The sequence below is a fragment of the Equus asinus genome, chromosome 2 (assembly GCF_041296235.1).
Source record: "Equus asinus isolate D_3611 breed Donkey chromosome 2, EquAss-T2T_v2, whole genome shotgun sequence".
NCBI lineage: Eukaryota > Metazoa > Chordata > Mammalia > Perissodactyla > Equidae > Equus > Equus asinus.
Genome location: NC_091791.1, coordinates 57,877,119 through 57,904,985, shown reverse-complemented (window position 1 = coordinate 57,904,985; position 27,867 = coordinate 57,877,119). Strand labels below are relative to the sequence as shown.

General features: G+C 35.8%; 1 protein-coding gene across 7 annotated transcripts in view; it reads right to left on the bottom strand.

The window, feature by feature from the left end:
- Nucleotides 1-1,342: 1,342 nt before the first annotated feature.
- The window catches only part of DDX50 (DExD-box helicase 50), a 31,599-nt gene continuing 5,074 nt past the window's right edge, over nucleotides 1,343-27,867 (bottom strand). For all 7 annotated transcript variants that reach the window (XM_014862786.3, XM_014862789.3, XM_014862790.3 and 4 more), the window contains 13 exons: nucleotides 26,220-26,295; nucleotides 25,673-25,851; nucleotides 23,368-23,485; nucleotides 23,065-23,250; nucleotides 22,409-22,554; nucleotides 18,037-18,186; nucleotides 10,305-10,466; nucleotides 8,797-8,916; nucleotides 7,960-8,033; nucleotides 7,574-7,733; nucleotides 5,264-5,398; nucleotides 4,165-4,209; nucleotides 1,343-1,843 (listed from right to left, as the gene is read on the bottom strand). In XM_014862786.3, the coding sequence (XP_014718272.3) occupies nucleotides 1,565-1,843; nucleotides 4,165-4,209; nucleotides 5,264-5,398; nucleotides 7,574-7,733; nucleotides 7,960-8,033; nucleotides 8,797-8,916; nucleotides 10,305-10,466; nucleotides 18,037-18,186; nucleotides 22,409-22,554; nucleotides 23,065-23,250; nucleotides 23,368-23,485; nucleotides 25,673-25,851; nucleotides 26,220-26,295 (1,830 nt within the window). In that variant the 3' untranslated portion in view covers nucleotides 1,343-1,564. The remainder of the gene's footprint in view (nucleotides 1,844-4,164; nucleotides 4,210-5,263; nucleotides 5,399-7,573; nucleotides 7,734-7,959; nucleotides 8,034-8,796; nucleotides 8,917-10,304; nucleotides 10,467-18,036; nucleotides 18,187-22,408; nucleotides 22,555-23,064; nucleotides 23,251-23,367; nucleotides 23,486-25,672; nucleotides 25,852-26,219; nucleotides 26,296-27,867) is intronic.

Genomic DNA, 27,867 nt, shown 5'->3' with positions numbered 1-27,867 from the left:
TTATCTTGGTTCAAATCCTCACTCCACTACATATTATCCAGCTGTGTGACATGAACAAGCAACAACCTCTCAAGTGCCTCACTTCTCATCACTCAAAACGTGTTACCTATCATTAGTGCAGACCACCATCACTTCCACCTTGGATTACTCTGACAGCATCTTTTTTTTTCTTTTTTTTTGAGGAAGATTAGCCCTGAGCTAACTAATGCCAGTCCTCTTCTTTTTTGCTGAAGAAGACTGGCCCTGAGCTAACATCCGTGCCCATCTTCCTCTACTTTCTATGTGGGACGCCTACCACAGCATGGCGTGCCAAGCAGTGCCATGTCCACACCCAGGATCAGAACCAGCGAAGCCCAGGCCACGGAGAAGCAGAATGTGCGAACTTAACCACTGCGCCACCAGGACGGCCCCTGACAGCATCTTAAGAAGTCTCCTAGCCTCCAATCTAGCCTTTCTGCAATCCCGTCTCCTCAGTATAATCCAAGCCCTTTCTAAAACACGAATGTCATCATGTTACTCCTTAATTTAAACCCTTTAATGATTCCCGCACTGTGTTCAAGAGAACATTTAAACTCTTTAACAATGCACACAAGGCTTTTAAAATCTGGTCCCCATTAAATACTAAATCCTTACTTTTTCCCCTGTCCTCTGCCTATCACATGCAAACCATATGAAACTAATCGTAGGTCCTCATACTTACCTGCTATTCTTTGCCTCTGGGTTTCTGCACATACCGTTCTCTCTGCCTGCAAACCCTCTCCCTTCTAAACTCCTCCTCCCACTATATACATATACTTGGCTAGATCAACTGATACCTTTGCTTTACTTCTTTTGGGTATCACTTCTTCTAAAAGCCCTCCTGACTCCTAGGACTGGTTAGGCACACCCCAACTAAGTCCTTAGCATTCCATACCTACCTTCATTTTAGCCTTTAGGTATTAGTCTCATTCATAATTGCTTGTCTTTAGACTAAGTTCCTTGAGGACAGCAGCTGCCTTGTTCACCACTATATCCCTAGTTGTTAGTATAGTGATGGGCACATAGTAGACATTCAACCAATATCTGTTGAATAAATTAGTGAGTGTGCACTGCTTGCACACCCTTTTAATTAACTATCTAGAATTTGAAGTACTACACCTAACCAATTATGTCACCAGTTTATACAGCCCTTTAATGTGGAAGGGATTTCTTATTTTCTACCACATATCCTGTGGAAGGAATGATCTGAATACAAATACACCAAATTTTATAAAATGAAAGTAACCTTATGTAAGATTAAGTTGACTGCCATGTTTTAAAGAAATTTTAAAAGGTTACATTGAGAAAATTCTTTAAGACATAGTGAAAAGAGACAATAAAAGGAGGTTTTTTTATTCAAAGGTATAACTGGATAAGTAGATTTGTTTACAACCATTCTTGTGAAATACTTTTTAAAAAAATACGACCAACTTCTTTGCCAACAGCAGACACATACCTCAACTATGATGACCTAATTTTTGGTGGATAATGTACATGATTAGGCAGAAATAGGCAAGCTCACACTGGTAGATTAACTATCAAATTCTCAGTCAAAACTCCGTTTGTGGCCCCCACTTCTTGATCGATTTCTATTCCCACTTCGTCTTCTACCATCTTGTCGACTTCCCGACCTACTCCCCTGTCGACTCTGTCTACCTGACCGGCCACCAGATCGACCACCTGACCGGCCCGATCTCCCCACTCGGCCACTTGACCAGCCACTTCTCTGTCTGGAATTAGAAGATATGTTTCCATCATAATATTCTTCAATTTCAGGTAACTTGGCTGGCACTGAGAGTATCCAGTCTGAATCATGCCACTCTGCCTGTTGGGGGAATTTATAGGATTAATAGAAATGCAAAATAGAAACCATAAGCAAGCACATGAGTATAAGAGACTTTTTTCATATCCATTATTAGCTAAAGGTCATCTATCCATTAACTTCAAAATATCTGGAACAAAACTGAAAACCAGAAAAAAACAAAAACAAAAACATATTCAAAGCTCATTCATTAAAGTTCCTAAGTTGTAGTCTCAGGAGAAACTCTCAGGCCCATTTTGAAACTCTAAATTCACGGAGAAATGTATAAATTATACATTCTAAAAGAGAACATGGTTTCTCAGAAGAATACAACTAGACCATTAATAAGTAGTGGTTGCTTTCAGTAGGAATATTAGAAAGAAGCAAGTATGGTAGGTATATAGACAGAAGCAAGAAGTGAGAACAAACAATGGAGATTAACAACCTGTCAACACCAGCTGGGGACTAAAATGTAGCTACAGGAAACAATTTGGTATCAGAGTTAACTCAAGATACACAAATCAGCAGCTCGTAAGAGCATCACTACATCATATCCTGCTACAGTAAGTGTGCTTCATAGTGATCATGAGTTACCAAGGAAAACTGACATTAAAATACCCTGTTGGTAAAAGTGAGCAGAAACAAAGACCCTCACACACCACTGTGGCAAAATATGACCAAAGCCTTAAAAAATGCACAAACCTGTTGGCCAAGCAGTCATCTTAAAAAATTCCTCTTAAAGAGATAAACATGGCAGTGCATAAAGAGTTAGCTATACCAATGTTCAGGGCTGACCTGTTTATAAATTATTGGAAATAATTTAAATGTCAGAAAATAGGACATCAATTAAGAAAAGTTGGCCACCCATATGACCAAATGCCAAAGAGTTATTAAAAGTAACTGTATAGTTGACAAAGAAATGTGTTCACAATATATTCTGAATTTTTAAAAAGATAACAAACAGGGGCTGGCCTGGTAGTGTAGTGGTTAAGTTCACACGCTCCTCTTCGGCAGCCTGGGGTTTGTCAGTTTGGATCCCAGGTGCAGACCTACGTACCACTTATCAAGCCATGCTGTGGTAGGCGTCCCACATATAAAGTAGAGGAAGGTGGGCAAGGATGTTAGCTCAGAGCCAGTCTTCCTCAGCAAAAAGAGGAGGATTGGCGGCAGATGTTAGCTCAGGGCTAATCTTCCTCAAAAAGAAAAGATAAAAAATAGAATAATCCTATTCTTGTTTCATAATATGTACATAAATATGCACAGGGATGCAACAGACAATTTCTTCAACAGATAAAATACAAGAAAAAAATTTTTTTTTTTAAAGATTGGCACCTGAGCTAACAACTGTTGCCAATCTGTTTTTTTTTTCCTGCTTTATCTCCCCAAATCCCGCCTGCTACATAGTTGTATTATCTTAGTTGCAGGTCCTTCTAGTTGTGGCATGTGGGACGCCGCCTCAACGTGGCCTGATGAGTGGTGCCATGTCCGCGCCCAGGATCCAAACCAGCAAAACCCTGGGCCGCTGGAGCGTGTGAACTTAACCACCTGGCCACGAGGCCGGCCCCAGGAAAATTTTTAAAAAGAGAGAGAACCTGTAAGTTAAAAGAGACTTAAGAAACATCAAATTACAATGTGTGAACCTTATGGGCCTTATATTTAAAAATATTTAGACGAGGGAAAATTTAAACACAAAATTGGATGATAATAAGGAATTATTATTCTGAGGGGCTTGTTTATGGTATTATAATTATGGTTTTTTTTTCTTTTCTTGTTTTTTTTTGCTGAGGAAGATTTTCCCTGAGCTGACATCTGTGCCAATCTTCCTCTGTTTTGTGTGTGGGTCACTGCCACACCATGGCCACCAACAAGTGGTATAGTTCTGCGCCTGGGAACCAAACCTGGGCTCCTGAAGTGGACCACACTGAACTGAACTACTAGGGCCATGGGGTTGACCCCAATTATGTTTTTTTAAAGTGATCTTAATATTTAGGTATATGGATATATTTATGGTTGAAACGACAGAATGCCTAGAATTTGTTTCAAAAGAACACAGGAGAGTGGGGAAGTGGATGGAGGTAGACATGAAACAGAATTAGCCATGAGTTGATAACTGCTGAACCTGGATGATGGGAACAGGAGGATTCAGTAAGCAATTTTATTTCTTTATATGTTTAAAATTACTTATGATAAAAAAATGTTTTAAATTATGATACAGACTGAATATTTTATATTAAGGAATTTTTAATTGATTTAAGCATCATAATGATATTGTGACTATGTTTTTTAAAATCCCTATCTTTTAGAGAAAGATACTCAACTATTAACAGATAAAATTTTAAAAATACCTGTAACCTTTCTGACTCCGTTGTGGGAACATCAAAGCAAACACCCTAAAAGCAAAATGAAAACACTTTTATTTAGATGCATATGAGTTGATTTTTTTACTAATACATGAATACTTGCTGGCAATCTTATATTAGCTACAAAAAAAAAACTTGGTGTGTCCCATGATTGCTTATAGAATTCAGACAGCTAATATATAACAATGCATGACACACAGTGGCTGCTTATTGTATTTTTTAAACCTGATAAGTAATTAAACACAGTACCTAATAAGAATCTACTACTACTAAGAATCTAAAGTGTCTTCTAAAAACGTTTTGTAGACGCTGTGTTGTTCCATGTCCCTTGTAAAATGATCATCTCATATGTTCCTTTAAAAATTTAGTGACAGAAAGTTTCTCTCCTAAAGAGCTGCAGTGTTTATCAGATAATGAGAATGATATAACCCAAGATGTTTCCTCTTTAGTCTTGGTTGCCAATAAGTTGAAAGTTAATTTAATAATCAAGTACAGCAACTAGTTTGCCCTAAGGATCTTCTTATATTTTCCCTCCCCTCCACATTTTTTCTGAATGTGTCTATTTGTCTCATACTTGCTACAAATATTTTTTGAAGATAAGCAATATTAAACTTTGAGAGAATTATTTCCAACAAAAAAAGTTAATACAGTTTTAACTTTGCTATTTCATAAATGTATTAAAATACTTCACAAATTATCCTCATTAACAACCAATAGCAGGACACTTAATAACCAATATTGTGTATTCTCTAAAAAATAGAGCTGTTTAGCTGTTGCAATCATAAGCTGTTTAGTCTTAGACAATAAACACATACAACTACACTTAATGTGTGCACAAGGGCAGAAACTTAGATAACTGGGTATTGGGTAGTCAGACTAAGCAGAATGACTTACAGCTTTCTAGAGGATGGTTATTTATATAACTCCCCACATTTACAACTGGAAACAAACTAACACACAGAGAAAACAGTATTATTCATCCCTTTAGTCTTCAAAAGAGCGAAGAAATAATAAAATATGCTAGTCTTTATAAACATTTACGGTAGTTGAGTAAAAAGCTGTTTACTTATCTAGAAAAGCCTACCATATTTCCTTTTAGGAGGCACATTCTGGTAATTTGGGACACAGCATTACTACTCAGCTTTCTGTTAAGTTCCTTCCAAGCACTGTTGACGTCCTGTATTTCTTCTGGGCTTTCCAGAGTCATGGTCACAAACCCCTTAAGGAATAAAAGTCACATTTTGTTTGGCAAAAAAGTAGCAGCAGTGAGAATGAAGTTCTAACTCTACAGCCCTTCATGACTTGACTGTGCACTTCTTGTGAGCCAAGTGCGTAACATAACTGCTTAAAAAATAACTTCTCTGAAACTATATTAATGGAAGACTACTGTTTATAGATCATTGAAAGTACCATTTTTCTATGCATTGCTCTAAAGCCTACATTTAATTCAAACCATAATGCTTTATGAGAAAATTTTAAAAACTAGAGCATCAGAAAAAAGATAAGGTAGTTTAGAATTAGGGAAATGCTGAAGGAATAAAAGTTAGCTTTGAGTGGAAAAACAAGAGGACAAAAACCTCTTTAAACTTCTGAAGGAATTTTACATAAGTGAAAATTACTTGTTCTGTAAAACTTCACTGGACAGCAAAAGGATCAACACGAAGAAGATACAGGGAGGTATTCATCTCACAAATATTTATTGAGTATCCCGATGTATGTGCCAGAGATTGTACTAGGTGCTAGAGATTCAGCAGTAAATAGTCCTTTCTCTCGTGGAGGTTACATTCTAGGGGTAGGGGAGGGAGCCATGTTAAGTAGGGAGGAGTAGAGAGCAAACAAATGAGGAAGGGGGCTGGCCCTGTGGCTGAGTGGTTAAGTTTGGGCACTTTGCTTCAGCGGCCCAGGGCCTTGCTGGTTCGGATCCTGGGTCCAAACCTAGCACCGCTCACCAAGCCATGCTGAAGCAGCGTCCCACATAGCAGAACCAGAAGGACCTACAACTAGAATATACAACTATGCACTGGGGGACTTTGGGGAGAAGAAGAAAAGAAAAAGAAGACTGGCAACAGATGTTAGCTCGGGTGCCAGTCTTTAAAAAAAAAAAAACAAGGAAACACATAGAATGTCATATATAATAAGCATCATGAAGAAAAATAAAGCAGAGGAAGGGAATAGAGAGTAAAGGGAGATGTAAGCTATTTTAGAGCAATCAGGAAAGACCTCTCTGATATGGTGATATTCAAGCAGAGAATTAAATGAAGTAAAGACAGAAGCCATGCGGTTATTAAAAGGGAAGAACACTCGAAACAGTGCAAGTAAGTGCAAAGGCCTTGTGCAGGGGAGGTTTATGTTTGAGTAACAGCAAATACGTCAGCGTAGCTAAAACAAGCAAGGGGAGCATGATAAGAGATGAGGTCAGGGAGGTAGCAAGGGATGAGGTCAGCCCAGTGGCATAGTGGTTAAGTTCATGTGCTCTGCTTTGGCAGCCCAGGATTCAGGGGTTTGGCTCTCGGGTGCGGACCTATACTGCTCATCAAGTCATGCTGTGGTGGCATCCCACATATAAAATAGTAGAAGATTGGCATGGATATTAATTAGCTCAGGGCCAATCTTCCTTGAGCAAAAAGAGGAAGACTGGCAACAGATGTTAGCTCAGGGCCAATCTTCCTCACAAAAGAAAGAGACATAGCAAGAGAAAGACCCTGTAGGACATTCACAGTAAAGACTTTGGATTTGGGTTTAAACCATAAAAGAAATTTCAAGCCACTAACATTCTTTTTCTAAGATATTTAATCAGAGGTAGATGACCTATCTGCCAAAGAGGGATTCTTTTATTAGATAAAAGCAAGGACTAAATGACCTCTTAGGTACTTACTTAGCTCTAAGATTCTACCCTAACATTTTCTTAAGAATTATAGTTTAAATATTTTCTTAAGACGTATTTGGTGGGTTACTAGATATAGGGTATTTTCTCAGTACTGAAGTATCACCCTGCAGATTACTTACTAATTATAAAGAGTAAAACATACTTTTACAATGGGAATATATAGCTCTGGTGTGGTTTGTTTTGACATCTCATACCAACCTAGCAGGAGACACAGACTCAGAGACACAGAGACACACACACACCCCCTCACACCCTCCCTCTACATATACAGGCAATCCTTACATGGATTACATACTATGCACAGTACTGTGTTTACTGCAGAGTCTATTTTTTGATTTGCATGGTTCCATGGCAACTTACAAAATGAAGAATAGGTTCTGGTATGCAAGTTTCAGTTAAAACAGTACTATGCAAACTGAAAGTTTCCTATATTTCTTTCCAGATAGACAGATATCTATGGTTCAGTTTTACTGTTTCTCAACATACAATTTTCTCACAGATTTCTACCTTATCAGAAGTGATCAAAGATCGTGGTTCAAAACTTGATGCACCAGAGATGTGGGCTAATGCTGCAGCCAATGCATCCACTGCCCCTTTCTCCTCTATCAGTCTCTGAGCTGACGGTCGGAAAAAATCAACAGCAGCGTAAGAAACAGAAGCCAGAGACCTATGGTTTAAAAATAGTAAATTTTCTTGGTCAAGACAAAAGGAAAAAATTAAAGATAAAAGAATGAATGGGAAAAGAAAGAGCAACATTTTCGTATTTTAATATAACTAAATGTCTGCAGGTAAAAACTGGTGATTAAATTTTCTGATTATTTGAACTAGGAGAGCTTAAAGATGAATAGCCTAATACAAAAGAAAAAATTATTCAGCAAGGTCAGAAAGCATACCTGATGGCATCCATGCTTTTAGATTTAACTAAATCCATTGTAGAAGGAACACCTACACGTTTAAAAGTAATTCCCTGAAAATGAAAGAATTATATTAAAGAAAAATGGAAGTCTTTACAATTAATTTCTAAATTAATAATGTTTGTCGAATTTCCATTTCTTGGACTTAAAGATTTCCAAGCCCTAGCAGATCAAAAGATCTGCTTTTTCTGATAAATCATCAATTACAAATTCTAGAAAGAGAAAAAAATTTTTTGAATCGCCCCTTAATTACAATCACGGAATTTCACTTGCAAAATAAAGCTGAGTCAAAAAAAAGTAAAAGAATGCTGGTTACATCTATTGACTTTTTCTCTTATTAATCCCATTTTGCAAAGTATATGAAACAGTGTATAAAAACACACATCACAAAAATAGGAAAAAATGTGAAATACCACAAAAAATCCAGACCACAAAAAATGTATAATTTCTTAGAGAAACTGGCTATTGTACCATTACTCAATATAATCTGAATTATTACACCAAGACACTGTCATAGTCACCCATTTACAATGCTAGACTAAGAGGTACTGAAATCACAATGCACTTCTGATCTTAGTATCAAGGGAGAAATTCAAGGGAAAATGAGAAAGTCAGCTCTTCTGTCTTCACAATAAAAGCTGTATTAAAACAAAGTCTTGCAGCTAACACAAATTTAGCTCTTCGCATGCTTCACATCCAAATGCAGCTTAAACTGAGAAAAGTTATAAAGATCTATTTGTGAGAACAAATAGAAAAAGAGCTCTTTTCTAAGGCACCATTTAGATAATAAGCCTGAAATAATTTAACTCTACTTACTGCTTTTTGTTCCACATATCTTAGTTGACCTCTTTCTCTTGGTTGATAAAAACATATGCAAATTCCTGTCCGGCCAGCTCTACCTGTGCGTCCAGAGCGATGAATATAGGACTCAACATCCTAAATATAAAAAAGGTAATACTTTTTAAAATTCTGGCAAATTACACAGTCATTCCAGCATCCAAATAATAATGCTAATAATAACAAAACTACTACTACCAATAACAATATTTTCATTTCAATCCTATTACTCTTTTCAACATCCCAAAGAACTTTCTTGCTTGAATTTTTGGATAACGGGGATATGATTTAAAACCTTTTTATCCACCTCATCCCAGGGCTCTTTATATGGCAACTTTTTATAATTCCCTTGCATGGTTCCATGCTTCAAATCCAAATAATGTAGTTAATCATTTGCAAAGGCATCACCTTCTGATCAATTTAACACCGTACTAACAAAAGACGGCTAAGAGGAAGAACAGATAACATATTTTTCATATCCCGAGCAATATCTTGTAAATAAAATGGCAGTCTATATAGCTGTTCTTATTTTCCCTAAATCATATCTCATGTCCTTGCAAATTAAACCACAATGAGATACCACTTTATACCTTTAGAATGGCCATCATCGAAAAGACAAGAGATTAGAAATGCTGGCGTGGATGTGGAGAAAAGGGAACCCTTGTGCACTGTTGGTGGAATTGTAAATTGGTACAGCCACTATGGAAAACAGTATGGAAGATCCTCAAAACTTTAAAACTTGAACTACCTGTGATCCAACAATACCAGTTGGGGGAATATATCCAAAGGAGACAAAAACACTAACTCGAAAACATATCTGCACCCCACCTTCATAGCAGCATTATTTACAATAGCCAAGACATGCAAACACCCTACATGTCCATCAATGGATGAAAGGATAAAGAAGTTGTGTGTGTGTGTGTGTGTGTGAGTGTATGATGACATTATTCAGCCATAAAAAACAAGAAAATCCTACCATTTGTGATAGCATGGATAGACCCCGAAGACATTATGCTAAGGTAAATAAGTCAGACAGAGAGAGATAAATACTGTTTGACCTCACATGTGGAATCTAAAAAAAAAACCAAACTAAACTCATAGAAACAGAGATAAGACTTATGGTTACTAGAGGCGGAGGGTAGCGGGAGGGGGAATTGGAGGAAAGTGGTCAAAAGCTACAAACTTCCAGTTATAAAATAAGTACTAGGGATATAATGTACAACGTGATAATTATAGCTAACACTGCTGTACGATATATAGGACAGTTGTTAAGAGAGTAAATCCTAAGAGTTCTCATCACAAGGAGAAAATTTGTTCTTCATTTTTTTGTAGTGTGTCTATATGAGAAGATAGATGTTAGGTGAACCTATTGTGGTAATCATTTCACAATATATGTAAATCAAATCTTACCTGTACACCTTAAACTTACGGAGTGATGTATGTCAATTATTTTTCAATAAAACTGGGAAAAAAACTTCATTTCCTACCTGTGGAGGAGAACTTTGAATCACCAGGTCAACCTCAGGAATGTCCAAACCACGGGCAGCCACATTGGTAGCTACCAAAACTTTAAAACTACCTTCTCTGAAGCCTTTCAGTGTAATTTCTCTTTGTGACTGTGCAATGTCCCCATGTAAACACTGGGCATTCTATTTGAAAAAAAGAGAAAGGTAAGTGTCCAGCTCATAATTGCAATTGATAGCACCCTAACACCATATAGTCTGTGATCTTTTTTTGGTTGTTTTTTAATCTTCTTATTTTCTGATAATTATAATAATGCATGCTTATTGTTTAAAAAAATCAAACATTACAGAAAATATTAAACAAAATGTAAAAGCTTCCCTTGATATCAGCCTCCTATTAATTCACTGCTAACAGTCTGGTGAATATTCCTCCAGATATTGTTTTTTAAATATACATACAGACACTACTCACATATACTAGCATATACTATAATTTTACATATTTACTTATAAAAATGGCATCATACTACAAGGTACTGTTTTGTAACCTGCTCTATAAATTTATTATATCTTAGCCATTTTCCCACATCTTTAGATATAACTCTACTTAATATTTTAAAACTGTATATGATTTCTTCACACGTATGCAGTACCATTTATTTTAGCAATATCCTACTGATGAACATTTGGCTCGTATCCAAATTTCCACCTCTAAAAACAATGCTACAATGGACAACCTCGTACTTAGATCTCTGAACTCCTCAGTATATGTATATTTCAGTAGGATACATATCTAGAAGTTGAATTTCTGGCTCAAAAATTATGAACCATTAACGTTTTAATAGCTATGCAAAACTGAAGTATAAAAAGAGGTTGAGCCCGTTTACTCTTCAACATTCTATGAGTGTTTATTTCATCTTATCCCACCTACCCTGTATATTATATATCATTATAATCCTTGTGAATCTAATAGGCAAAAACAATTTCCCAATGTTGTTTTAACTTCCATTTCTGTAATTTTTAGTGAAGCTAAACCTATTTAGACTGGGCTGATCTTCCATTTGTGCTGCAAATAATTTTTCTAGTATTATACTTAAATTTCATAGTATTCCTAGCCACTATTAAAATTTAAAAGTTCATAACAATGATTTAACCCCAAATGTATCTAAACCATAGTATTTAAGCCTAATGCATTCACGAGTGACTTCACTGAGCACTTGCTATGCACCAGGCACTCTGCCAGGTTCTGAAATAATCATAAAGAAACAGCGCCGGGGAGGGGAGAGCAAGCCCAGTGGCTGAGTGGTTAAGTTCCTGTGCTCCACTTTGGCAGCCCAGGGTTCACAGGTTTGGATCTCGGGCACGGACCTACACACTTCTCATCAAATCATGTTGTGGAAGCGTCCTATATACAAAATAGAGGAAGACTGGCGCAGATGTTAGCTCAGCGATAATCTTCCTCAAGCAAAAAGAGGAAGACTGGCAACAGATGTTAGCTCAGGGCCAATTTTCCTCATGCACACACACAAAACAAACAAAAAATGGCCTTGGGACAGACAAGTTGACAGGCATTTTCAATACAGTATGACATGTGAGATAACAAGGTGCAGGGTGCTATAGGAATACCTAAGAGGGAAACCCAACTCAGTCTTGTTTGAGGTGAAGGCAGCATTGAAGCCGAAACCCGACAGAAAATAAGGAACTAGTAGTCAGGTAAAAGGAGGAGCAGGAGGCTAGGGAGCTCTGGGCAGAAGAAATAGCCCACATAAATAGTGTGTCTAGAGAACTAGAAATATTTAAGTATTGCTAAAGCACAGAGTGAAAAGGACAAGTGGTGAAAGATGAAGCTCGAAAGGAATATGAATTTTATGCTGAGGACAATATGGAACAATGGAATGATTGTGAGCAGAAGATTACCATGAACATATTTGCATTGTAGAAGGAACACTCTGGCTACAATGTATAGAATATATTAGAAAAGGGCAAGGCAAAAGCTAGGGAGACCCAAGTAGCAGACTGTTATAAAATTCAGAAGAGCTATCAGTGGCCTCGCCAAGGCAGTAGCAATAAGTATCTATTCATTCAACAAAATTTAGTAATCTACAACATGTCAGGTACTAGGGATAAAATGGCAAACAAAAATAAGACTGCCTCTGTCCTCATGGTCTTTATACTCTGGCCAGGGAGATGAAGATTTATCCAATAATTAGGCACACAAATAAATTCAGCCAACAAGTGTAATGGATGATGCACGGGTCTAAGAGGCAAAGGACATTTATAGAGGACAATCTGAACCAGTTTGGGGCAAGGAAGAATTCCCTGAAAAGTGGTGCTCTCAACTGATATTTGAAGGATGAGTAGGAGTTGCTAGGTAAGGCAGACTACAAGTTTACGAGCCTTGTGGTGAGAGGAAACATGGCATGTGTGGAGAGAGTACAGAAATGAGAAGAAAGTGTGGTAATCAGATGAGGCTGGAAAGGGAAGTAAGGGCTAGGCCATAACGAATTCAAAAAGTATTATGAGATGAAATTGGGAGGACTTGGGAGTAAAAATGAGGTATGAGAGTAAAGAAACATATCATACATGATTCCCAGATTTTGAGCTTCTGCAATGGCAGTAGGAAAGAAATGGACCATTTTAAACCAGGGTAGACAGAATCCAAAAATACTTTATAGTTAACTGGATGGCAATGATAAGGAAGAAAAGTCAAGGACGATATGTAGAATTCTGGCTTAGGCTATTGGTAAATGTATCATTCAACAATAGGGAATGTTGGAGACAGAGTGGATACAGGAATGCAGAAGAGAATGAACTCAATTTTGGGTACATAATGGATTGGGATGTCTGTGGCCAGTAGGGTAAAAACAGGTCTAGAATCTGGAGACTGAGCTAACCTGGAAAAAGATTTGGACACCATCAGCATATACACAATGACTGGAGTCATAGGAGTGACTAGATACACATATCTATATACATAGCTAAACTATATTTCTACACTTATTGACTGCTTGCTATAAGAAAAGCATTGTACTAAATGCTTTAAATAAATGATTTCACTTAAATCTTTTTATTTTTTCATTTTTTTTTAAAGATTTTATTTTTTCCTTTTCCTCCTCAAAGCCCCCAAGGTATATGGTAGTATATTTTTAGTTGTGGGTCCTTCTAGTTGTGGCACATGGGACGCTGCCTCAGCGTAGCTTGGCATGCAGTGCCATGTCCGTGCCCAGAATGCGAACCAGCGAACTCCAGGCCACCGAAGTGGAACATGTGCACTTAACCGCTGCACCACAGGGCTGGCCCCTGATACCACTTTTTAAAATGGAAACATGGGCAATGAAATATTAAGTGAGTTGCTCAAGGTTACACGGCTTAACACAACTGGGATCTAAACCCTGATCTGACTCCAAAGCCTGTGCTACTAATCACTATGTTCAGGAGGAATATGTTGAGTGAGAAGAAATAAGTACAGAGATTAGAACTGTGAGAAATGCCAATAAGTAAGAATACCAAAAGACCTCAACAAAACGGGGAAAGGTCAGCCAGAGGACAAGGAAGAAAACCTGTCATATCGTGGAACCCAAGTTAAGAGAAACATTTCAAGAAAGGAAATGTTATTTTATATATACATATATATATATTTTAATTATAAGCAAAAATACTTTAAATAAATTGGAGAGTTTTTCACAGTGAATTTTTCAAATTCATCTTTCAAAAATTTGATGCACGGGGCCGGCTGGTGGCGTAGTGGTTAAGTTTGTGTGCTCTGCTTTGGTGGCCCAGGGTTTGCAGGTTCAAATTCCAGGCACAGACCTACATACCACTCATCAAGCCATGCTGTGGTGGCATCCCACATACAAAACAGAGGAAGATGGGTACTGGTGTTAGCTTAGCCACAATCTTCCTCACACAAAAAGAGGAAGATTGGCAACAGACGTTAGTTCAGGGCCAATATTCTTCACCAAAAAAAAAAAGATACAGCACAGATTTTTTACTTGATAATTAGTCCTAAGGAGCACATAATACATTCCTGATACCAGTGATGGTTTCTAGGTCTCCAACTTATGAATAAATCATTTTCCAAAAGTTTGTGTGTTTAACTGTTTAGAATTAAGAAGGCATTTTTCTCATATAACCTGACCTTAAGGAAAAAGTTCAATTAAATCAAAATTTAAAAATAAAAATAAACTAACCATTAAACTTCCTTGGTTAGTCCATAAAATCCCGTGCCACCCATAATGAGATGCTACTACTACTTTTTACCTAAGTAGCAGTCACCCAGCAGAGGAGAAACTACATTACTCCCAACCATAGAAACTGATTTCGTCCACTAAGAGAACTCTCACCAAGCCTTTGCAGCAAGCCAATTCCTCCCTATGACATAAAACCATAGCTTCCACAAGACAGCTGCTGACTGTTCTAAAGCAGTAACAGGAAAGGCACATCAATCGCCCTCCAAAACCCTTTCTCTATTTAGCCTCCATTTGCTTATACTGGATACAAAGCTAAAGCTACACAGTTAAAATGACACTGTGGAAGATGGTGACAGCACAGTTTTCTAATTTCCAGTTCTCACATAAAAACAAACACATCAACTAGGATAATAAAACTAAAAATCCACAAATATTTGTGACAAAACTAAGTGACAAGGCATTTTCATGACTTCCAAAACATGAGCAGGTAGGGACAAGATCTGTATGTATGGTGGGGGGGGATTTGCTAGTCCTAAGAACAGATAGTCCCTGGAAAGCATAATGGGCCGATTTGACAATAACAACTGAAACCAGAAGAGTTTTTGCATATTTAAGGGTGACTGTGAGGAGCCAGAAGTAAGGTCTAAAAGAGCATGGAGCGGCCTGAGACCTCTATGAACTTTGAAAACTCACAAGCCAATGCTCCCTTGCCAGGACAAAGCCCCACAGTGATGACAAACTGTTGGACCTAGAACCCAAACTGAGGATGCCAGGAACGACAGAAGGAAAGAGCAGATCCAAATAAAAGTGAGGGAAAAAGACAGCCAGAGCTCAGAAAGTGAGACCTTTTCTTTTAACAGCTTTATTGAGATTTAATTTACAGACCGTATTCTTAAACACTAACAAAAATATTAGCGAAGCAAGAAAATTATTCCAACCTATGCCCCTCCATCTAAAGTTCAGAAAGATGTATTTCATCATTATTAAAAATACGCAACAGAAAAGATCATGGTTAAATCCCACAGAAAGTAATTAGGGGGCAAAAGAATAAGAAGCAGAATAATATCTCCACAAATAATAAAAGAGCTCCTGAAAGGCACACCCACAAAACAGATGAAAAGTACAGTATTGTAATCCTGAATGAGCTAAAAGAAAACTTTAAAATGATATATGAAAGAACAAGAAAAATCAGAATGAGAAAAACTACAAACTGAGGTGAAATGACTCAAGAAAGAAGTAGAAATAAAAGATAAAGACTTTTATAAATGAAGACTAGACTTGAAAGAATACAAGATTGGGTAAGCACAAAGGATGATGCCTTGAAAATGGGAAATTCTGAAAACTGAAACAAAGAAAAAGATGAAATGGATTTGAGATAACGTGACAAAGGAGAGAAGAAAAAAGTCAACATATGTATAACAAGAGTCCCTAAAGACAAAAACTAAAGTAATGAGACAAACCAAATATCAAAAAGCTATAATTCAAGAAAATTTTACTGAAATTAAAAAGAATATATATGAAACCACAAATTGAAAGTGCATACTGTGTACCCAGAAAAAGTGACCTAGAATAACACCCAAATATATTCTAATAAAACTCCAGATTTTTTTAAAAAAAGAAAAAAAGTCCTCTGCATTCAGGCAAAAGACCAAATCACTTATAAGGAAAAAAAATACCAGACTGGTTATCAGATGTTTCATAGTATGCTTTATTCCAAAAACAATGGAAAAACATTTAAGATACTAAAGGAAAGAAAATGTTAACCAAGAATTTTATATCCAGCCAAAATGAATTTCAGGTATAGAGTTACAAACAAGCTATTACCAACAGGCAATATGTTTCCATGAGCCCTTCCTTAGGAATCTACTAGATAACAAGTCACAGACAACAAAAATGACTGGACAGACAATAAGGAGAGATGGTGTTATTTGGAGAGACACTTACATAAGGACTGATAGTATTATCAATGGACTAACATCACAAAAAGGGAAGGAACTAGACATTATATACCTCCTAATGGAAGTATATCAGTCATGAAAATTTTGCCCTAAATAAACAAACATGAATTTTCAGGAAATACAGAAGACAAAGGAACATTTTAAATGATATCACAGGAAAGTAATACTCTAGATTATAGAAACATGGTTTTCTTTTCCTTTTTTTTGGTGAGAAAGATTGGCCCTGAGCTAATATCTGTTGCCAACCTTTCTCTTTTTGCTTGAGGAAGACTGTCGCTGAGCTAACATCTGTGCCAATCTTCCTCTATGTTGTATGTGGGATGCCACCACAGCATGGCTTGATGAGCGGTGTGTACGTCCATACCCGGGATCCAAACCTGCGAACCCTGGCCACTGAAGCAGAGCAAGCGAGCTTAACCACTATGCCACTGGGCTGGCCAGGAAACATGGTTTCTTAAACAACAATAAAAAAAGCTACAAGAAGAAAATAGATGAAGGAGGAATCCACATATTAAAGAGATTTAATGAAATCACAGAACATAAGAATCTTATCTGGATCCAGATTCAAGAAAATAAATTATAAAAGAAAAAACAAAGCATTTATGACACAATTGAGAATCTAAACACTAATGATATTTGAAGTATTAATTACTGTTAATTTTTCAGATGTGATAACAGCATTGTGCATTTTTGAAAATAATCCTTTTCCAAGGATTGTTCTAAACCTTAAGGATTTTTTTGGTTTTTTTTTAAGGACAATTAGCCCTGAGCTAACATGTGCTGCCAATCCTCCTCTTTTTGCTGAGGAAGCTTGGCCCTGAGCTAAGATCCGTGCCCATCCTCCTCTACTTTATATGTGGGACGCCAACCACAGCATGGCCCAACCAGCAGTGGGCCAGGTCCGTGTCCGGGACCTGAACCGGCGAATCCTAGGCCTCTGAAGTGGAGTGCGCGAACCCAATTGCTAAGCCACTGGGCAGGCCCTCTTAAGGATTATTTTTAATCCTTATCTAAGGATAAGCCAAATATTTATGAACATATTAATGTTATCTAGGGTGTGCTTCAAAATAATTCAGGAGCAGGAAGTGTGTGGGCATTCTGATGAAACAGATTAATTATTGCATTGGAGAATGAATACATAGGGGTCTACTAGATGTCAACTTTTGTATATGTTTGAAATCTTTACTATAAAAAGTTAAAAGAAAAAAGAGACATGGATTTAGTATTCTGATCCATTCATTCAATAAATATTTGGATTCATTTTATAACACAACTCTAAAATATCTTATAACACAACTCTAAACATTCTCTAAACTCTGAAATTCTCTATAACTCTAAAATATTACCCACTCTTTCCCATAGAAACTCATTTTGTTTCAACTGTTATACTTTGAAGATCACATTTGCAAAGTCTTGAAAAAATTTCTGATGAAAACAGATATAATTCCATCCTGATTTAACAGATTATGAGAGGCTGGCTATAACTTCTTTCTGAGCTAGACTAAATCTAAAAATGACTATCGAACCTGGTTCACAGAGGACAATGATTATTTTGTTCAGTGATTCACCCCTATAATCTCAATTAGAGAAATCATGAAACAGACTTACCTGTTTTATGTGCGGGTTCATAGCCATTTCAGTTACATTCTTTTTGGTCTCACAGAAAATAATAGCCCTCCCTTCAGACCCACTGTAGACTTGAAGGACATCTCCAATAACTGCTGGCCTCTGGGACCAATGGCATTGGATGGCCAAATGCTTTGAGGAAAGAAAATGTCAAGTATGTTTCATTAAAGTTACTGAAAAAGATTTCTCTTGTACATTTTTTTCTACCTGTTCCAGAATTGGCCTTCCTGGGAAACAATAAGACAACGATTCTCTCCAACCTCATTTAAAAACAATATACAAATGACCACACATCTACAGACAGCTAATCTTCAAGAAAGGAGCCAAGAACATACAATGGAGAAAGGAAAGTCTCTTCAATAAATGGTGGATTTATTGAAGCCATGTGCAAAAGAATGAAAGTAGACCATTATCTTCCACCATACACAAAAATTAACTCAAAATGGATTAGATTTGAATGTGAGACTTGAAACCATAAAACTCCTCAAAGAAAACACTCTGACATTGGTCTTAGTATCTTTTGAAATACCATGTCTACTCAAGTAAGGGAAACAAGAAAAAATAAACAAATGGGACTACATCAGACTAAAAGGCTTCTGCAAAGCAAAGAAAACGATCATCAAAATGAAAAGACAATCCATCAACTGGGAGAGACTATTTGCAAATCACATTTCCAACAAGGGGCTAATTTCCAAAATATATAAAGAACTCATACAACTCAACAACAAAAAAATGAACAACTCAATCAAAAAATAGGCAGAGGAAATGAACAGACGTTTTTCCAAAGAAGATATACAGATGGCCAACAGGCACATGAAAAGATGTTCAACATCACTAATTATTAGGGAAATGCAAATCAAAACTACAATGAGATATCACACCCATCAGAATGGCTATAATTAACAAGACACGAAATAACAAGCGTTGGAGAGGATGTGGAGAAAAGGGAACTCTCACATATTGCTGGTGGGAATGCAAACTGGTGCAGCCACTATGGAAAGCAGTGTGGAGATTTCTCAAAAAACTACAAATAGAAATACCATATGATCCAGCTATTAATAGTTCTACTGGGTATTTATCCAAAGAACATGAAATCAATAATTCAAAAAGATACAGGTATCCCTACGTTCATTGCAGCATTCTTCACAACAGCTAAAATGTCAAAGCAACCCAAGTGCCCATCAACAGATGAATAGATAAAGATGATGTGGTATATATGTACAATGGAATACTACTCAGCCATAAAAAAGACAAAGCCATCCCATTTGCAGCAACATGGATGGACCCTGAGGGTATTACGCTAAGTGAAATAAGTCAGACAGAGAAAGACAACTACCATATGATTTCACTCATATGTGGAAGATAAACACATAGATAAGGAGAACAGATTGGCAGTTACCAGAGGGGAAGGGAGTGAGGGGAGGATGAAAGGGGTAAAGGAGCACGTATCTACGGTGATAGATAAAAACTAGACTATTGATGGTGAACACAATACAGCTTACACAGAAATTGAAATATAGTAACGTACACCTGAAATTTACACAATGCTATAAGCCAATATGACCTCAATAAAATCATTAAAAAAATAATATACAAATGGCCATCAATAGGTGAAAGGATAAATAAAGTGTAATATGTGTACACAATAGAAAACTATTCAGTAATTAAAAGATACCAAGTACTGATACATGCAACAATATGGATGAATCTCAAAACATATGCTGGATGAATGAAGCCTTATAGAAAAAAAGTACACACAGTATGATTCCATTTACATGAAGTTCTAGAACAGGCAAAACTAATCTATGGTGGAAAAAATCAGAACAATGGGTGCCTCTGGATGAAGACTGACTGGACAGGGGTATGAGAGAACTTTTTGGGATGATGGTAATATTCTATATTTTCATAGGGATTTGGGTTACACACATTTACGAATCTGTTAAAACTAAGTAAATGTACAATTAAGATTTTGCATTTCACTGTATGTAAATCTTACCTTGAAAACCGTTAATATTATATGGATGAACCTCAAAAACATTATGCTAAATGAAAGACGCCTGACAGAGAAGTCACATGTTGTATGAACACAATTTATATGAAATATCCAGAATAGGTAAATTCATAGAGACAGAAAGCAGATTGGTGGTCGCCAGGGGCTGGGGGAAGGAGGGAATGCGGAGTAACTTAACGGTTACAGGGTTTCCCTTTGGGGTGATGAGGTGTTTCGGAAGCAGACAGAAGCAATGGTTGCACAACATGGTGAACATACTAAATGACACTGAATTGTACACTTTAAAATGGCAAATTTGTTATATGAATTTTACCTCAATAAAAAAATGTGTAAATATTGAGCTCTAGTTAAAGATGTGCATGCTAAAATACTTCAGTAAAGTATACTGATTTCTGCAATTTGAAATGAATCAAAACATAAGACAGACATAAGGGGAGCATTTATGTGATAGACACGAAATAATGTACAACTGAAATTTCACAGTGATGTAAACTATTATGAACTCAATAAACAAAAAAGATGGATATAGGGATGGGTAGATATGTGATAAAACAAATATAGTAAAATATTAATGGTAGAATCTAGCTGGTGGTTATAATGTACATTTTATATCTGTGCATTTTAATATATATCTCAATAAAATTACTTTAAAAATGTAACACATATTAATTATAGAACAACTGGAAAACAGAGAAAAGCACAAAGAAGAAAACTAAGAATCATCTGTACTACCTACAACAAAGTCTTGCTGCTTCTCCTACTCTGAAAGGAGAAAAAAAAACTTGAATCTGATCAAGCCTCACAATCTAACCATTAACTCACAGGAAAATGAAGGCAGAGGAACCTGTTAAGTAACACCACAGGGTTGCAAATCAGCAAAACTGAGACAGTGGGAAACTTCTAAGACAAAGGATGGTTCTTTTCCAGAAAAAACTGAGATGAAAAAAAGGAACAGAGGAACCTATAGATTATAAAAGATTTACGACACATAAATAATCAGTGGCAATGTAAGGATCTTATTTGGATCCAGATTCAAACAAACTATTAAAAAAAAAAAGACAACTGGGTAATGTGGACAATAGATATTTAATGATATTAAAGAACTACTTTGTTCTTTACTACTACTAAAGTTTTTTTCTACTGTGATAGTAACTTTGAGGTTTTTTGTTTGTTTTTAAAGAGCCCATATCCTTTAAAAAATATATACAATTACATGAAGATGAAATGATGACTGGATTGCTTTGAATGCAGGGATATGTATGGGGGTATAGAAAAGATCATTGTTAAAGCCTGGTGATAGGTACATCAGACCCCTTATACTATTCAATTCTTGTACATGTTTGAAAATGTCTTTCATAAATTTTTTCCACTGATGCGTTTTATGTTCTTATTGTAAAACCTTCAGCCATTACAAAAGATACAAAGCTTCCTTTGACCATCATGTACTATACAAGTCCTCTTTCCCAGACTTTTCCCAGACTATTATATTAGTTTGATGTTTATCCTTCCAACCTATCTTTGTACATTTACATAAATACCTTAAGAATTCATTTACCATTTTGTGTATTTTTAAGAAAAATAATAGAATTCTGTACAGATTTTGTAATTTGGTTTTTATCACTCAAATTCATTCTTTTTAACCATTACATTGTATTTATAAATTATACTATTGTTCATTTAACTTATTTTTATCTAGATGCACATGTATGTACATCTATTAACTGTATTAAATGGAAAAGCACATATACGGTACACACCTGACTTTGTAACTAATACAAACATTCACCTTTACCTCTTTTTTTAAAAAACATACTATTGATTTAAATTTGAATGGAGTCAAATTATCAACCTTTTCCTTTATGGCATCCTCTTCTGAATTTCTGTTTAGAAAAGCCTTCCCTTTCCTGAAATCAAATAACTGTTCTTCTATATCTGCTTTGAATTATTTTATGACTTAATTTTTAAAAATCTTTTGGGAATATTTTTGGTATAGGGTATGAGATGAGGATCCTTTTTGGCCTAAGCTTTAACAATTATTCCAGCACTATTCTTTTCGAATTGGTGTGAATTGCCTCCTTTGTCACATTCTCCATACTCTAAGTCCGTCTCTGAAATCAGACTGATTCTGTGTCTCCTGTGAGGACTTGCCTGTTCACATACTTTCCCCCCTGTATTCTATTCTGCTCCTTAGTCTCAGACTACAGAAATACAAAGGTATCTTACTGATAAAGGGTAAAAAAGAGAGATGTGGTCTGAACTGGTACCTAAAACATAAGTTTAGCTTCAACAAAATTCAAAATACCAACTAAAAGCTAAAATCTATCATGCTGGAAAGCTACTTACTTCCACAGTAGTTGCAGCCTTTTGAGTCATTTTTCCAACAAGGTCAACCTGTTCATATCTGGATTTCATGTATTTTTTTGCAACTTTGTATACCCACTGTGGGCAAGTTGCAGAAAAAAGTAAAGTCTGAGGATTGTCTTCAGAATCTTAAACAAACAAAAAGAATTCAAATGCTTTCTTCATATCCCAGGATGTAGTCAGCTCTCAAAAATCCCCCCCAAGCTTCAAAGAAATAATGAAAAATTTAAAACTTGAAGTGAATTTTGAACATACAAACTTCATTGCAATTACTAAAATTTTCAACTTTCAAAACTAGGGGAAAATATCAAGAAAACTGAATCCAGAAGGAAGGTGAGAATTTAAGAAGGAACAATGAGCAAAGAAATCGTAAAATATGTTAGTAAATCTAACTACTAACTATAAAAAAATAATACATGGAAGAAAGCATAGAAAGCTAAGAAAGTATACTACTGTACTTCTTGTTCAGGAAGAGAACAGATATCAAATAACTTTAATTTTGTTAGACCACTGGGGACAATGTAATATAATAATACATGCAATAACTGGGGATAATGTAATAAAAATTATAAAATAAAAAACTCATAAGCTTTTAGATAAGAGAATTGCTAACGTGCTTATTTTGAATTAGGATATACCAGTTTTGTAGGATTCATGGATAATATCTTCAACTTGTTCAGCAAAGCCTAAATCTAACATTTGATCCACTTCATCCAGCACAACATGGCGCAGTTTAGAAAGATCTAATCGGCCGCTTTGCAGATGATCTTTGATACGACCAGGAGTCCCAACCAAGATGTCAATACCATTTCGAATATGATTAACTGTGAGAAGAGAGAAATATCAGTAACATGTAAAAATCAAATATATATTTTTGCATTATTTCTTTAGATTTAAGTAGCAAATAAATCTTTGCATTACTATCACACATATTTACTCACTTTGGCTTTGATATGATGTTCCACCATAAAAACAGGCCACACTGAGTTTCCTAGTTATATCTTTGAAGTCTTTGGCTACTTGGTTTGCCAGTTCCCTTGTAGGAGCCAAAACAAGTACCTGAGCAAGAGGTTTAAAAAAAAAAAAGACACTTTTCTACAGATGTCTATTCAAACTGAGAAGACCTTTTTTTAAGGTGTATTTAAAGCTAGGAATCTCAACATTAATGTCATAGTATTTAAAGACAGACAGCACAAATAACAAGAACAATGGCTTGTATTTATTATATCTTCCCTTACTTTCTTCAGGTCTCTTTCCAAAACTCACTTTCTCAATGAGGTTCCTAACCCTCTTTTCATACCCTCCCACCCCTGCTTAACTGTTCCTCCTTAGTATTTAGACCATATAAAATAATTAGATTTTACTTATTTGTTTATTTTCTGTCTCATCCCCTAAAATGTGAGCTCCGTGAAGGCAGGGATTTATGTCAGACTGAGCTATATTCCTTGCACTTCAAACAGTGCCTGGCACAGAACAGATGCTCAAAAAATATTTGTTAAATGAATGAATCAATGCTCACCATGTGCCAGGCACTAGTGCTTTATGTGAATTATCTAAATTGACGCTTACAAAAACCCTATGAGGTGGCATTATTATTCCAGTTTTATAGATGAGGACCATGAATCTTAGAGAAGTTAAAAGTCTCGCTCAAGATCAAACAGCTAGAAGTGGTGGAGCTGCAATCTCCAGTAATGTCCTTCTAACTTAAAAGTTTTTTTAAGGCAGAGTTGGGACTGTGTCCTATTTCTATTACTTGAGGTCTTTCCTAATTTCACCTAAGAAAGAGAACTCTATAAAAAATATCTGTCCTGTTGTCTAACCTAATCCAAGACCATTATGATTTAAATATATTCATATGCAGTCAAGCACTGCATAACATTTTGGTCAATGACAACCAACATATATGACCACATACAGCACACACGACAGTGGTCCCATAAGATTAGTAGCATTCAGCATAGGTGTGTAGTAGGCTATACCATCTAGGTTTGTGTAAGTACACCCTATGATGTTTGTACAACCACAAAATTGCCTAACAACACATTTCTCAGAATGTGTCCCCAGTGTCCCCCTCATTAAGTAACACATGACTGTATGTAAATTTACTTTTATACTGTAATATCAGTTAGGAGTCTCAAAGAACAAATTACTTTTAGTCACATATCTGTTCAAATTTTGATGCTTACTTTTTCTTCTTCACTTTTATGAACCTTAAAGTGAACACAAGTTTCAAAAAGGTCAAATTTTAGGCTGAAATTTCATTAGGTCCTCTCTGTTCTTTACTACTGATAAATTAAGACAGATCTCCAGTACCACAATAACATAGAGACTAGCAATATCATTTCTATATTCTTAAAAAATCAACCAGTGAAATAAATCATATTATTTACTAAATGAACAAATAAATGAATACCTATCTAGCAAATTGACTGTTTAAAAGCAAAGGTCAGAGTTGAAAAAAGAGAAGGAAAAGGTCACTAAATATACTAATTATAAATATTCCTAAATTAGATTTGCTGGCTTCATAATACACAGTCATCAAAGACATCTAGGATCCATACACATTACATTCATAAGCAATAACTACTTCACTTTAGCTTTACTTGACATTTCTTTTCTCTTTTTTCTTTTTTGTGAGGAGATTGTTGCTGAGCTAACATCTGTGCTAGTCTTCCTCTATTTTACATGGGATGTGGCCACAGCATGGCTTGATGAGCCATGCCAGGTCCACACCAGGGTACTTAACCTGTGAGCCCTGGGCCACCAAAGAGGAATGCACGAACTTGACCACTGTGCCATCAGGCCAGCCCCTACTTGAGATTTCTTTATGTTAAAAATCAACAAATTTTTGCTTTAAGACCCAATTTTTGTGTGTGTGCGGAAGACTGGATCTGAGCTAACACCTGCTGCCAATCTTCCTCTTTTTGCTTGAGGAAGATGGTCCCTAAGCTAACATCCTTGCCTGTCTTCCTCTACTTGGTATATGGGACGGCACCATAGCGTGGCTCGATGAACGGTGTGTAGCTCCGCACCCAGGATCCAAATCCACGAACCCCAGGCTTCCAAAATGGAGCACGTTAATCCATCCACGATGCCACTGGGCCAGCCCCTGGGACCCAAATTTTTACTTTATGCCACAGGGCCAACTTTTCTATCTTGGGAGTACTTGAACTTAAGACCAGTATACTCTTTCTTTCTCTTTCCATTAAAGTAATGTTTAAATCTTTTACTCCCTATAATGGTTACCTTTGGTGAGCGGCTTTTTTTAATTGTCTCTTGATTTCTTTGGAGTCTTTCAATCAAGGGAATGGCAAAAGAGAATGTCTTTCCTGTTCCTGTCCGTGCTTGAGCAATTAAATCTTTTCCTTCATATACAGGACCAAAGGTCTTAACTTGAATAGGAAAGAGATATGTTACCCCTCGACCTGTAAAATGAGATTTTATTGAAATATTTAGGACTTGCAATAGGAAAAAAGATATTTATTTGAAAATGACAATCCTGGTTCCTCAACATCTGCCTAAAGGTGCACCACCTAGTAACAGTTACAGTTATTCCTACCCCAAAGGTGAATTGTTAAAAAAAAATTGATCTGAACTTTTTTCAAATACACATAATTCTTTAAAGTTAAAATAGATCAGAATACCAAAAAGGATGATGTAGAAATAACTGCAATTAAAGAAAAGCTACTTCTCTATGTTTTCTATATTCTACTTTTGGTCAGAAAAGGCACAAGAGTTTTTATAAAATCTAGCTGTAGATTTTCAATTGCATATCCATTAAAATTCATAGTACCTTTCAGAAGCTTTATAGTCTCTTCAGAAATAGGGAAATTGGAGAAGGCTCCTTCTTTCTGTTCTCGTGTTAGGGTCTGTCAAAATGAAATCAAAGTTCTAACTAATATAGTTCATATTCGACTAGCTATTTAGAATCTTTTACTCATTTACTGTTTTTGCGTTTACTAAATGAGCTAACACATCAACTTTAGTCAGTCAACTTGCAAAATTGTATATATTAACTTACAAGAGAAATTACTGGGAAATTCTTTTAATTTCAGAAGTATCCCTTTAAATAGTAAGCTTACTACATTTTCCCATGATATATTTAAAAATGATTAATTCACACATAACTCACTTTAGAAATACAGCTACTACATAAATCAAAATATATTTCCATTTCATTATTACAAAGGAGCTATTTAATAATCTAAATCATATTCACAGACATACACAATATTAATTACGAAGATTAACACAAGCCTATAAACCAGCCCTAAAAGAAATTACACAATGAGGAAAGTAAATTATTTCCAAAATTAAAAGTTAAAAAGTTGTTCTATGGCTCTAAAAAGCATTTTTTAGGTCACTAATACAAAGAAAAGATCCTGTAAGCTTGAAAATTTCTTTAACATATATACAGGTTAGCATGACACCATCACCTAATATCTACTGAAAACGTCGCGTACTAGTCAATGTATATACAGAACAAAGACAGTGTATCTACTTGTAAACTTTATTAGTGGTGTGTTTAAAGAAAGAAGTTAAAAACAACACACAAATAGCAATTTTCAAACCAGGAACCAGATAAAAGACATGTATCAAATTCAGACTGTATGCCATTTAAACAAACCTCAATGCTGTTATCTTTTTAAGATTAAAAGAAAAAAATTTTATTACAAAAGTAATAAATTTTCATTATAGAAATTTTAGAAACCACATATTAACAGAAAAAAATTAAAAAGTTATCTATAATCCAGTCAACTAAAGCCACATTTGAAACACATATTCCTCCAATCCTCACTCTATGCACACACAAATTTTTTAAAATAAAAATAAGGTCATACTATATACACTGTTTTGTAATAATGCTTTTTTCGTTTAATAAGACACACTAAATACCTTTCTAACGTTCTTCTATGCCCTTTAAGATAGATGCATTCTACTGCATGGATATAGCATATTTTATTAAACTAATTGCCTACTATCAGACATTTAGGATGCATAAATTTTTTGCTGTTATCAACAATGTCACTGTGATAAGAGTACTTATTCATCTCTGCACACCTCATGATTATGTCCTTAGGAGGATAAATTCCCAAAAGTGGAATTCCTGACCCCTCACATGATCTAAGTAAAATAATAAATAGTTAAGCCTATTACAGTACAGAGCACTGTACCAGGCAAAATCCCAACAGAGTAAGAAGCAACCCACACATTCAGCTACTAGCAATACAGATTTATAGGGCCTTTAGATCAACTCTCTAACATATGTGCTTCCCAACAAATAGCAAATTCACAAATTAAAAAACACCACATTGTAAGGCAAGGATTCAACATCTTTCCCCAAAGATTACACATTAAATTAAGCTCAAATGTATTTAAATTATCAGCAACTATCAGATTTTAAAAATATGAAGAATTATTAATTACCAAGAATTATTAAG